The 12,698-nt window shown below is 34.5% G+C and overlaps 4 protein-coding genes across 13 annotated transcripts in view; 2 read left to right on the top strand and 2 right to left on the bottom strand.

Annotated features, from left to right (window-relative positions):
* The window catches only part of LOC128867607 (uncharacterized), a 34,901-nt gene extending 31,393 nt beyond the window's left edge, over positions 1 to 3,508 (bottom strand). For 2 of the 10 annotated variants that reach the window (XM_054109007.1, XM_054109008.1), the window contains exon 1: positions 2,754 to 3,508. The gene's annotated coding sequence lies outside the window, so the exon portion shown is untranslated. The remainder of the gene's footprint in view (positions 1 to 2,753) is intronic. The other 8 variants (XM_054108997.1, XM_054108998.1, XM_054108999.1 and 5 more) reach the window with 8 other exon arrangements.
* Positions 3,509 to 5,395: 1,887 nt separating this feature from the next.
* LOC128867524 (protein seele) lies at positions 5,396 to 6,551 on the top strand. The gene is made up of 4 exons (XM_054108804.1): positions 5,396 to 5,695; positions 5,751 to 5,918; positions 6,014 to 6,165; positions 6,224 to 6,551. The coding sequence occupies exons 1-4, from the start codon at positions 5,605 to 5,607 to the stop codon at positions 6,386 to 6,388; spliced, it is 576 nt and encodes a 191-aa protein (XP_053964779.1). The 5' UTR covers positions 5,396 to 5,604; the 3' UTR covers positions 6,389 to 6,551.
* Positions 6,552 to 7,408: 857 nt separating this feature from the next.
* Positions 7,409 to 8,113, bottom strand: LOC128867525 (cytochrome c oxidase subunit 7C, mitochondrial-like). The gene is made up of 3 exons (XM_054108805.1): positions 7,925 to 8,113; positions 7,691 to 7,815; positions 7,409 to 7,530 (listed from the first exon to the last, which is right to left on the bottom strand). The coding sequence occupies exons 1-2, from the start codon at positions 8,006 to 8,008 to the stop codon at positions 7,699 to 7,701; spliced, it is 201 nt and encodes a 66-aa protein (XP_053964780.1). The 5' UTR covers positions 8,009 to 8,113; the 3' UTR covers positions 7,409 to 7,530; positions 7,691 to 7,698.
* A 2,014-nt stretch (positions 8,114 to 10,127) lies between these two features.
* Positions 10,128 to 12,384, top strand: LOC128865681 (probable methylcrotonoyl-CoA carboxylase beta chain, mitochondrial). Its single transcript, XM_054105943.1, has 4 exons — positions 10,128 to 10,373; positions 10,433 to 10,686; positions 10,751 to 11,637; positions 11,714 to 12,384. The coding sequence occupies exons 1-4, from the start codon at positions 10,242 to 10,244 to the stop codon at positions 12,187 to 12,189; spliced, it is 1,749 nt and encodes a 582-aa protein (XP_053961918.1). The 5' UTR covers positions 10,128 to 10,241; the 3' UTR covers positions 12,190 to 12,384.
* Positions 12,385 to 12,698: the final 314 nt, after the last annotated feature.

Genomic DNA, 12,698 nt, shown 5'->3' with positions numbered 1-12,698 from the left:
ACGGAGTTCGGACGCCAGATTCCAAGAGTGTGTCCGATATAATGGTCAACATTTAGAGGTAGTAGTTGCCTTCTTTGTAGTAGTTATTGAAATACACGCTTACCATTAGCAATTCTTTTTTAATTTAGCTTTCAATTTTTAATTCTGCCACCGAGCACCCTTTACTTGGTACTAATAGACTGGAATCAGCCTGTAAATTGAACTTAGCACCAATATCACCAAATACTATTCACCACAAGGCAATAATCGTAAAATTTGAGTTTTATAGTATTCACTGACATCTCTACACTACCAAAAACAAAACTTTCTGGCTTTAAATTAAGTCACAGCTTAGTATTATTGATTGGAACTATTTAAAAGCACTTTCAAAAAAACACAGATATGATATAACAAGCTATTTGCAAGAGGTTCTCCTCTATTTCGTTTCAAGATTTGTACCTAGTGAGCCGCAATGTTTAACGTCAGATAATGCCACCACTTAAGAATACGAAAAATAAAGCATTATAAAATACAGAAAATCTTAAAAAAACGAGAGATTTTTTTTTTAACATTTTAATTAAAAATCAACTTCATTAGCCTTTTGGCAATTTATATATTCAAAATGTAACATTTGGGTTTGATCTTCGACTATATAAGTACACCAGCAAAGCATATTTAATGTTAGGGTTTATTAAAAGAAATTCAGAAAATTTCAATCCGATAATCCAGTCAATATTTTTTACGTCTGGCGGCCGGCGTAGTCGAATGGGTTGGTACGAGACTACCTTTCAGGAGTGCGAAGGTTCGAATCTCCGTGCGTGAACATCACATAACAGAAAAAAGTTTTTCTAATAGCGATCTCCTATCGGCAGGCAATGGCAAAACCTCCGAAAGTATTTCTGCCATGAAAAAAGCTCCGTATAAAAATTATAAATTATGAAACAACATCAAGACGGACACCAAAAATAGGAAGAGGAGCTTGGACAAACACGTAACAGAAGTGTACGCGCCAATTATTTGCTTAATTTTTTTACGTCTAGTCCTGTTGCACCATTCAATAAAAGTATTCTAAGTACTTAGAATTTTCAGAGACGCAACATTCAATTCTGTTTAAAAAAATATATTTTTTTTATTTATTAAATTTTTGTAAATTTTGTACATCAAGTCATTAAATAAATACAGTGTATTCCCTCTATACTTGGCCAATACAGCCTTGGTTTTCTATTGTACTTTGCCAATACTTTGCTCTGCTAATCAAACGTACAAAACATTGTTGTTGGGTATAGTGTTATAGAAACATTCCTCCAACACAATTTTAACCATGCCGTAGAATGCGAAGAAATCATGAAATTTAATTTTGAAAACAACTCTTCGAATGTCTTAATTCAACGAGAGTATCGGCTGGTACGGCCGAACGACAAGTAATGCATGATGTTAAAAGTCACTGATCTGTGTGGGGTGTGCGATACGAATATTACGGTCCATTATCATCTAATTTCTGCGGCCATACATCGAGTAAAATCAGTTGGAGATTTTTTCCGGCAAAATTGGGCGGCAGACTATAGATACTCAAGAATTCGATTTTGACTGTCGTCCTCGCTCGACCAATTTCACTGCGCCAGCCTTTTTTGTGACTTAAAGGAAAAGTGTACACCAACAAACCTCAAACACTCAATCCTCTGGAAGGCACATACTCGCGAGGACATTGACGCCATAATCACAGGAATGCTTCAAAATGTTATGAAAAATGCAGAAAAAAGAGCCCAAGTGTGCGTCACTGAAAAAGGCGACACATTTTTACTATTATTTATGGTCATTGACCCAATCAATTATACTGAATAAAATGAAATTTCCATCGGAATAACTCGACATTTTTCACTAAATTATTCATAGCTTTCGTATATGTATATAGAACATTTGATTAAACGGTTGAGATGAATCAATATAATTTTTTCAAATAATGTGACGTTGCAGATATTTCAGAATAATTTTTTCGTAATCCCGTTATAATTTTGAGAACATGCAGTAAATTTTTTTAAGTGCAGTGTTCTTCAGATCCTTAAAATCGCATATAATACATCTCAAACCAAAAAGCTCGTCTTGAACCATATGATAAACTTTTTTAGACAATAAAACTTAAACGACTCAAATATTTAATTTCCATAAAATTAGTTTGCACATTTCTGAATATATGTACCTACATGCACAATTTACCCACCAACAATATTGAGGATGAAGCGAAAAAAAAATACCGGTGATAAGGAAGCTAAATATATTCCACATGCTCGTTGCGATTCCCTCGTCAATAACAAATTTGCAAAACAAAGCAACAAGCACGAAGAAGGCCAGGGGCAATTTTCGGTTAGAATTTATATGCATCCGTTAGCATTTGTATTTGTGAAAGAAAAACAAAAATATTAACTTAACCTTAAAACCTGCCAGACTACTAAAGAAAATGGGCGAGTTCACCTGCGAGTGAAGCGTCTAAAATTTAACAAAGGAAGAAAAAGCCAAAAGAAAACCACCGACATATACTAGCGAATTTCCTTAATTCCTTGTTATACCTTCATATGGATCTCGAAGGGTTCGACTCCAGATAGAAAATACATATATATTTCTGGTTTTGTATCCGGGTAGGAGCAAAAACCAAAAAGTAAGGTTATAAACACGTATTTTTTTTTTGCATGCAATAGCGAAATAAATTGGAGTATGGGTGAATTTTATAATTATTCGCTGTGGTAAATGTGACTAAAGTTTTACTGTGTATTACTTACCTCTTGCCGCTGTTCAAAACCATGTGTGTGTAGTATTGTATATTAGTTGAATTCGTACACTTTTTGGAAGCACCTATATACTTCTAGTAATTAAACTTTTCTTATGTGCAATCGATAATGTTTTGCTGCCGCGTACCCAACTCTTTTAGTGTACGCCATCTCATCACTGTTTCCTTTTGTCATACATATGCGCACATAGTATATACGTATGTAAGATTATTTATGTGAGTCCCAAATTCTGCTTTGGAATACTTTCAAATAAAATAAAATCAAGTGATTTCGCCTTCTTCACTTTATGCCTATTCACATTTGCAATTACCAATAAATCAAATATACAAGCATTTATGAGCAAAAATATCTTTATGAAATTCCTAACCTTTACTCAATCAGATTTCCTTGACTTTGGCCTTCTACAAATTTTTACCCAGAATCCTTCTGCGGTTTTCAGTTACAAATTTCTGGCTGCTTGCCTGTCCTCGTATAACACTACAAATATTATTACCCTTTCTGCCAATCACACTTTTCCTATGCTTACGTATAGCTTTTCTGTGAGCCTTTCTTTTCATTTACACATACACAAACTAATGTTTTGCGAAAAAATGTTATTTCTACACTTGCAGTTTTTCCATTATTAAATTTGAATAATTTTTGGCAAAAAATTTATACAATTTCACAAACTGGCACACGCACAAAATTTTATCACTCCGAGCGTAGATTTTGCAGCTGAAGAACTTTACAATATGGCGCGCACAGTGTTGTTCAAATGGACAGCTTTGGAGCAATTCGCTGAGAAGTGACGAGCGATGACAAGGTTGTAATTCAAAAGATCTAAAATCACAAAAGGTTGACCTATTCGTATAGCGTGAATTTATAAAAAAATTTTACTTGTATTATATTAAGGTGTTAATAAATAAGAGTGTTAGTAAAAAACTATAACAAAAATTTTTGTAAAGAAAATCAAAAACTTGAAACAAACAAAAATAGTTTTCAAAATTAAGTTCTGCGTTGGTTAAACAAAAGATAATATTACATTTTATTTGATATATAATTTATTATAAGACATTCCACAGCACATGCGCGAAAAATACAGCTGTCTAATCACTCCTGTGAATTTATCTAATAAATACGATTAATGAGTTTAAACTAAAGCAATAGGAGAAGTTAAAACCATTACTATAATATGTTTAGTGGATGTGAACATAAAAATTTATTGAGTATTAAAATATATGAATATATGAATATGAATATTAAATTAATATATATATATATTAAACTGATAGATAACTATTTATACTTCTTCAAAAATGTGCAATCAGTTCGTATTGTGCTAAATACGGGGAAAGTAAGCCAAGTACGAGTCCAATGCCCTAGTGTTTAAACTTTAATTTAAAACCAAATGTTACACTTTTCTGTACCACTTCATTTATTAAAAAACTTTGTTTGAAGACTGCATTTTTTTGTAAATGGGGTAGTTGGCCGAGGTCATCCTCTTACTTGTGGTGTGCGTCTTGATGTTACTCCACAAATGGAGAGACCTGCTGTTTTAAGCCGACTCCGATCGACAAATGATTTTTAGGAGGAGCTTTTTCATGGCAAACATACACTCGGAGATCTGTTATTGCCTGCCGAGGGGCAACCGCTATTAAAAACAACGTTTTCTATCATTTGATAATTCATGCACGGATATTCGAACCTGTGCACTTCGTAATGGTACTGACAACCCAACTATGATGATTTTTCTCAATTTTAATTTTTAAATGGAATGTTATGACAGCAAGGTGCTCACATATAAAATGAGATAAGGTTAAAACACAAATTTGACAGATACTATGACACATTTAATAGAAGGTGTAGATGTGGAGTTATAGAAATACTTTTTCTCGACTAATCGAGCAATTTGAATCAATTTAATAGACAATTTTGTCGATTTTTTACAGAAAAGAGCAAGTGGAAAAAGCTCATGCAATATATCGGGTGTTGTTTATCTGTATGTGAACTATCGATATCGATAGTTATGGTTTGATAGCTGAGAATGGCAAATTGAGTTGACATTTCTGTTCAGTAAAGTTTGGCAAGTCATCACGAATCGTTTAACATCAGAACAACGCTTCTAAATTCCGGAAATTTGCTTTAAAAAATATATATTTGCTCGAGAAGTTCATAGACCACAATCGCCATCATCGGTTCTTATTTCTTTCGAAATGAGGATAGAGCTGCCGTTACGGTGGATGAGCACACACCATTGAGCTTTGCTGGCTGAGTTTTTATTTCTAAAAATTAATCAGCTAATCATCGACGACATTTGGTTCCAACAGTACGACGCAACTTGCCATACAGCGCGCTTAATAATCGATTTCTGTAATGTTCAAGTCACCATTGACGCCATACGGCCAGATTTATTAAAAACGTTAGCCAAAAATTGGATTGATCGAATAGACCATGTAACTCGTAACCGCGGCGGGCATATGTGGATACCATATTCAAAAAATAAATACTATGAAATTATCTACCAGCTTATAACAAAAAAAATTCATTCTAACAATATTTATGTTTTGTATTATCATTTTGAATTCTCAAGCTCCCAAAAAAACACCCGATACGGCAGTATTTAGTGTTGCCTTATCTTTACATCACTGAACGTACCCAACGTGGAGGAGAATATAAGCCGATAACTAACCAATAAAACAGGGAGACGTGGAATTTTATTACCCTGTTGGGAGATATGCGTGTTTTTGAGTTAATTTGTTGTACTTAGGGCTACTATATATTCTGATTTAGATTTTTTGTCAATTGTATAAAAAGTGGAGAAATACGACTCCAACAATTACAATCATCAATAAATACGATCAAAATGAACTGTAAGGTATTAATAAACATTGCTTGTTTATTGCTATCGTGGTCCGTTGCAGAAGGATTCACTTCAAAAGAGGTCAAATGCCATGGTAAATATTATATTGTTTGAATAGATTTTCAATAATTTCTGGTTATGATATTTAGTTTGTAAGGCCACAGTGCAAGAGATGGAGAGCGCTATCGCCAAGGAAGATCCAAATAAAACCGTTAATGTTAGCGGGTTTCGTCTGGACACCAAAGGAAATTCCATAAGCAAAGCCGTAAAACTAATTAAATCGGAGATGTACCTGACTGAGTTAATGGAAAAAATTTGTGAGTCATAGATCATTGACGATCGTAATTGAATAAAACGTATGCCTAGGAAATTTCATTAATGCAGGAATTTGTGTACATGTATATTTTTGCAGGTGATAAAATGGAAGATTACTTGAAAGCTACATATAAGAGTAATGGCAAGTTCACACTTCTTAAGATGATTGTCGATGACAAGATGAATCCAGAGTCATCGCTCGTGGATTTTGTGCAAGATGGGGATTTAAATAAAAGCCTCGGCCACTACGTAAGTATTAACCTCTTGGATGTAAAACATTAGTTAATAATTTTGTCTTTTTAAATAGTGTTTGGAGATTCTTGACGATCAAGAAGAAGTATTTTTAAAGGCCTTCCAAGCGGCAACTCTTGCTGACGATTTGGACTCTCTAATTTGCGGTGCTCAGGCCAAATATTGTTCCTATACACCCAACGAAGTAGATTATGATTTTTCTGACAAAGATGAATTGTGATAACGATGTATGTATATAGCTAACAGAATTTACTAGTAACTAGCCTTTTTGTAATGTGTATTTATTTCCTAATACTACGTTTTCGTTGAGAGCTTCCAGCAAAAACTAAATTAAAAGAAACAAAAAACGACACTGAATTTTATTAAAGATTGTGAATACAATACATTTAATATATTATTTTCCCTTGATAAAAGACCACATAACTACAAGCCATGGGGCACCCAGCCCAATACCAAAGAAAAGCGTCATAATCATTGTAATCTTTACTTTTCCAGCATTTAGGTTGAGTGGAAGATTCTTTGAAAAAAAAGTTCAATTCATTTCATTGTCATTTCTCAATATCAATTATTTCTCACCTCTCCAGGACAACCTGGCCTACCGTGTCCTCCATAACGCACCGTGGTAGTAGAAAATTGGCGTACGCCGCGCACAAGCATTCCCAACCTTCCAGTCATATTTAATGCTCAATTAAATAGAACTTCAATTCTTTCACAGCGTAGAAATTATTCAAGTTTTCTGTTTTCAGCCGTTTGCTTAGTTTGTCGCTGTCAGCTTTATTTTAAAAAAGTAATGACAAGTAAGCCTTTGCTATAATTTCGAGGTAAAAATTATTAGACAATGTGACTATTTTCAGATACTTGGGAAGCGGTGTTTTTTACATTAATTGAATAGTACATTTAACACGTTCAATAAGATACCCGGATTCATATACATGCACATGTATACTAAGGTCGCCGTAACCGAATGGGTCGGTGCGTGACTACCATTCGGAAAAACGGAGGACGTAAGTGCGAATCTCTGTGAAACACCAAAATTAAGAAAAAGTTGTTTCTAATAGCAATCGCCCCTCGGTAGGCAATGGCAAACCTCCTCGTAAAATAATATCTGCCGTTCGGAGTCGGCTTACATATATTTATAACACACTTGTAAAATACATGGCTCTAAAGGAAATGTTTAGAACTGCTCTATAAAACTTGGTGCTTTAGTAAAGCTATTGAATAATAATATACATGATAAAACTTCTAGTATGAGATAGAGTGTTTTATTTGTGAATATGATTCCTCTTTAATCTTAATCATAAATTATACACTTGATAGGTGTAGCCTTCGCGAAATTTAATTTTCATGCTTACGAATTGGAATCTGTAAAGAGAAAGAGAAAGATATTAATCGCTTGTATGAATACTGTTATTTTATATATTTGTATCATGTTTAAAGCGAATTATATACTTTTCCATCAATTCAACAGGAGAGAGAAGAGAAATGTTTAGTACAAAATAATAATAATACGATTTTCACTAACCTAAAATTTTACTTCTTCAGCAGCTGATGTCTGACCACCAAGAATGGAGCAGCTAATCCAGATCCAAAGAAAAGAACGAAATATGCGGTCAACTTGTAGCGGTTAGTTAAGCCAAAGGGCAAATTCTGTAAAAAAAAACAAGTAAATTTCATGAAATAATCAGTGAATTTGCTACTTATGTAACAACGTGACCATAGGGATATATATTAGTCGATACCCCTAACGTTAACATACCTCTCCGGGAATACCACCATGGCTGCTGTGCCTGACCAGGCTCTGGGTAATGTTACGAGCCAAAAGACCTGTGCGCCCCAACATTTTTAACTTTTATTTGTAATACAAATGGTGTTAGACACAAATAAGTAAATTACAGAAGGCCTAAACTTGATGTACTAGACTACTTTGCAAATACAGACAAAACAATTGGCAGTAGAAATTGTCAAAATTTACGCAGGGTTGTATAGAAATCTTTCAAAAGGTTTGTGGTGATGTCGATTACAATATAAAAACCGCATAATAAATTATATGGTTATGGCAGCACATTTTACTTCAACTTTTTTTTTAATTACGTTATACAATATAATAATAATATGATATTATTGTATGTAATGATTCCTATATAGTTAAGCTCCAAGGCGTTACTTTATTTCTCGCGTTTTTGATAAGTCTGACGTCAGGTTCCTTACCAATGCAAAACAAACCAACAAAATAACAAAAGGAGGAGAAATTGCATGTTTGTAAAAATTCAGTGAATGGTATCGGTAATATTGTTGTGATATTTAAATCAAACAATCTAACGTGAATTGTGAAAGCACATATAAATATAAAGCCTCCAAATTCAGTATTTTGCGTTTATATGCGGATGTCGTCGTGGCAAGAAAGTGTGTGTGTATACCTATACTTCTTGTGTTTGGTAGTTTCTAATGCTTTTGCTTATTATTCCTCCGTGAATTCGGAAGGTAGAATCTCTTATTCTATCATTCTTGGATCTGTAGGAATATGATTGAACTTCGTGTAAACAGACAAATATATTTTTTTGTGGAATCTGTTATTAAGTGCTTTTTCTACTCTTTGGGAGTGAATTCTCACTTGTGCTGTATTCATGTACCGAATTCGTTCTCCCATTTATAATTCGCCCTCTCATTTGTAATTCAGCTATCATTCGAATTACGTAGTTTGCCATAAAAAATTTTGAGAACGCATTACCTCATTTGGAAGTCATTCAGTTTGAATTACCGGTAATCTCTAATGTAATCCCTAATTTTTTGCGGAAATTTATCGAAATTAGCTATCAAATCGAAACAAAAAAGTAAACCAAAACAAAATTAACAATCATTGAAGAATAACCAGAAAATGTAAAATTTTAATAATGGAAGAAAAAAAGATATTACCTTAATATCTCAAAAAAGGTGGTATTTCTTAAATTATAAGTTATACATACATATATATATAGCTTATTGTAAAAAATTAACAGTCCTACATAGATATGTGTGTATAATCAAACAAATTAATAGTTTTCAATTTTTAAGTTTTTACAATGTACATACATATCTTATAGCTATAACATAGTCAATGTACTATATTCATATAGATAGTATACATACATTATTGATACTGTCGGAATGGACTAGACTCTGAGTAGCGCAGTATCCTCAAAGAACTCATTCTTTGATGTACAGGCGTCTGAAAGAATGAGTTCCAACACTGCACTGATCATTCGGCTGGAAATTACCTGAATTTTCACAAACATGCAATTTCTGCTTCTTTTGTTTGTTTTGTTTATTAAGGAGCCTGAAGTTATAGTTATTAAATCGCGAAAAATAAAGTAACTGTATTCAATTCGCCTTGCTACAGATCAAATATTTTCGTGAACGATAATTTTTGCTGGCAAAAATTTCTCCAGCACAAAATAAGTGCTTTCTTGCTTTGAACCATCGCTTCGTTCTCTCAAATTTTAAGTGATGGATAATTGTTTGCCTTAACGAACGCTCACTTGCAAAAATTATGCACATTAAAAATTTGTCTGTTATCGATCACGATTTATAACGTATATCGATCTACGACCTTTCCACTTAGAACAGCTGATCACGTTATCAGTGATATCGCAGGTGATGTAACTTTGTTCAGCATTAGATCTAGATGGATAATTGTTTGCCTTAACGAACGCTAACTTGCAAAAATTATGCATATTAAAAATGTTTCTGTTATCGATCACGATTTATAGCGTATATCGATCTGCGACCTTTCCACTCAGAACAGCTGATCACGTTATCAGTGATATCGCAGGTGATGTAACTTTGTTCAGCATTAGATCTAGATGGATAATTGTTTGCCTTAACGAACGCTCACTTGCAAAAATTATGCATATTAAAAATGTTTCTGTTATCGATCACGATTTATAACGTATATCGATCTGCGACCTTTCCACTCAGAACAGCTGATCACGTTATCAGTGCTATCGCAGGTGATGTAACTTTGTTCAGCATTAGATTTAGCTGGTAATCCCTTCTGTTGTTGTTAGTTTAATTTACTTTGTCAATATCAAAAAATTATGTTGAAGTTAGTATCGGCATTTAGAAATCATATTACACAGCATTTCTCTCGATGCACAGTGCGGCTTTTGCATGTTGGCGATGCAGATAATTTGTCAACCTCAATTGATAAAACCTCCCATGAGTTTAAGGTTTGATAAAATACAGTATCTTTAATTAAAGCAATGTATGTACTAATGAAAATTTGCAGGAAAATTTTAATCAAATGACTAAATTGGTAAATGAGTTGAACGACATCACTCAGAAGGTTCTGGGCGGTGGTGGCCCTACAGCAAACGAGCGTCATACTTCACGAGGCAAACTATTAGCCAGGGAACGCGTTAATTTATTGCTGGACAGAGGATCATCATTTCTGGAATTAAGCACTTTGGCAGGCTATGAACTCTACGGGAAAGAAATTGTGAACTCTGGTGGTATCGTTACTGGTATTGGCAGGGTGTGTGGGTATGAATTGTGTTTTTATATATGTACTTCGAGTAATAATTTAACAAAAACTAACATATTACAGAACTGAATGTGTGGTCGTTGCCAATGATGCTACGGTTAAAGGAGGTTCCTACTATCCAATAACTGTGAAAAAACATTTGCGCGCCCAGGAGATTGCTCGAGAAAATCGTCTACCTTGTATATACTTAGTAGATTCAGGTGGTGCAAACTTGCCACGCCAGGCGGACGTATTTCCCGACAAGCTGCATTTCGGGCGCATCTTCTATAATCAAGCCACCATGTCTGCATTAGGTATTCCACAAATTGCAGTTGTAATGGGCAGCTGCACTGCTGGAGGAGCATATGTTCCCGCAATGGCAGATGAAAGCATTATTGTAAAACGGCAAGGTACTATATTTCTAGCAGGACCGCCGTTGGTAAAAGCTGCTACCGGTGAAGAGGTTTCTGCTGAGGACTTGGGCGGTGCTGATTTACATTGTAAAACTTCCGGAGTGACTGATCATTATGCTGTTGATGATGAACACGCTCTGTATTTGGCCAGACAAGTTGTGCGAAACTTAAACTTTCCCTCAACAAATAGTTACAATGAACAGTTGTTGTACTCAAGTCAAAAGGCGAGCAAATCAATAAAGGCTGACAACATGGAGTTAATTGAAGAGCCAAAGTATGGCCAACGTGATTTGTATGGAATTGTAGGTACCACACTAACCAAGAGTTTTGACGTGCGTGAGGTCATAGCACGTATAGTCGATGGGAGCCGTTTTACAGAATTCAAGAAACTATATGGTGAAACTTTGGTATGCGGGTTTGCCAAACTTTATGGTCATACAGTGGGCATAATCGGCAATAATGGTGTACTCTTTTCGGAAAGTGCTCTTAAAGGCGCTCATTTTATTCAGTTGTGTGCTCAACGTAATATACCATTGATATTTTTGCAGAATATTACCGGTAAGTTACAGTCAAAGAAACAATTCTAAATATATTTTTTGAAATGCTAGTGTTCGTTTCTCTTTTCTCCAAAAAGGGTTTATGGTAGGCCGTGATGCAGAGGCCAATGGTATCGCAAAGAATGGCGCTAAAATGGTTACAGCTGTGGCTTGCGCGAATGTGCCAAAATTCACAGTTATTATCGGAGGTTCTTATGGCGCTGGTAACTACGGTATGTGTGGCCGTGCGTATTCGCCACGTTTTCTTTACATGTGGCCAAATTCCCGCATTTCCGTGATGGGTGGCGTTCAGGCTGCTAATGTACTCGCGCAGATAACTGCAGATCAAAGGAAACGTGCTGGAAAAAGTTTTACCGAGGAAGAAGCAAACCAGTTGAAAGCTCCCATTATAGAGGCATTCGAAAAGGAGGGCTCGCCATATTATAGTACAGCTCGTTTGTGGGACGATGGAATTATTGATCCGGCCAACACGCGTCTAGTGTTGGGCCTAAGTTTAAAAGCGGCTTTAAATAATGCTGGACAGTCTACACGATTCGGTGTATTTCGCATGTAAAAGCGTTAAGGAAGAAATCAGACATTTATTGCATTTATATTTTAGATACACTTTGTATCTGGTTGTGAATAGTTATTGTAAACGGTTGCATTTATTAGAATTAAGAATAGTTTTTTTACCAATTATAATTTTTTTAGCTTGAAAATACACATTTCAATTAATGAAAAGTGATAAAAGAGTTTTTAATATGAAAAAAATTTGAAAAGACTTTGCCAATTAAATACTCAATTTTTTTGACCGGAAAGTTTGTGGATACGAATGCCATGTCTTTGCCCGTTTACATTGAAGTTTTGATTTTTATTTTTTTGAAATTATTGTAATTGGAAAGTACTTCGGGGATGATGAATTTAAAGGTGAAGGTTAAAGGTAATTTATTTAGAGTGAAAAATTTACGTTGCAATTGATGAAAACTGATGAGAGTTTTGAAATTGAAAAAAAAAAAAAATTTTTTGAGGCCTCGAACATTAAATAAACGATATATTTGAGCAGAAAAAATATGAATAATAAGG

The sequence above is a fragment of the Anastrepha ludens genome, chromosome 6, assembly GCF_028408465.1.
Source record: "Anastrepha ludens isolate Willacy chromosome 6, idAnaLude1.1, whole genome shotgun sequence".
Classification (NCBI taxonomy): Eukaryota; Metazoa; Arthropoda; class Insecta; order Diptera; family Tephritidae; genus Anastrepha; species Anastrepha ludens.
This window is presented reverse-complemented; position numbering and strand designations above follow the sequence as displayed.

What these genes read in the sequence shown, in the direction of transcription:
- LOC128867524 (XM_054108804.1), top strand. Translation starts at nt 5,605, where the DNA reads ATGAACTGTAAGGTATTAATAAACATTGCTTGTTTATTGCTATCGTGG. An exon ending in AAAAGAGGTCAAATGCCATG is followed by an intron (nt 5,696 to 5,750) that starts GTAAATATTATA and finishes TATGATATTTAG; the next exon opens with TTTGTAAGGCCACAGTGCAA. An exon ending in ATAAAAGCCTCGGCCACTAC is followed by an intron (nt 6,166 to 6,223) that starts GTAAGTATTAAC and finishes CTTTTTAAATAG; the next exon opens with TGTTTGGAGATTCTTGACGA.
- LOC128867525 (XM_054108805.1), bottom strand. Translation starts at nt 8,008, where the DNA reads ATGTTGGGGCGCACAGGTCTTTTGGCTCGTAACATTACCCAGAGCCTG. An exon ending in ATGGTGGTATTCCCGGAGAG is followed by an intron (nt 7,816 to 7,924) that starts GTATGTTAACGT and finishes TTTTTTTTACAG; the next exon opens with AATTTGCCCTTTGGCTTAAC.
- LOC128865681 (XM_054105943.1), top strand. Translation starts at nt 10,242, where the DNA reads ATGTTGAAGTTAGTATCGGCATTTAGAAATCATATTACACAGCATTTC. An exon ending in AAACCTCCCATGAGTTTAAG is followed by an intron (nt 10,374 to 10,432) that starts GTTTGATAAAAT and finishes GAAAATTTGCAG; the next exon opens with GAAAATTTTAATCAAATGAC. An exon ending in ATTTTTGCAGAATATTACCG is followed by an intron (nt 11,638 to 11,713) that starts GTAAGTTACAGT and finishes TTCTCCAAAAAG; the next exon opens with GGTTTATGGTAGGCCGTGAT.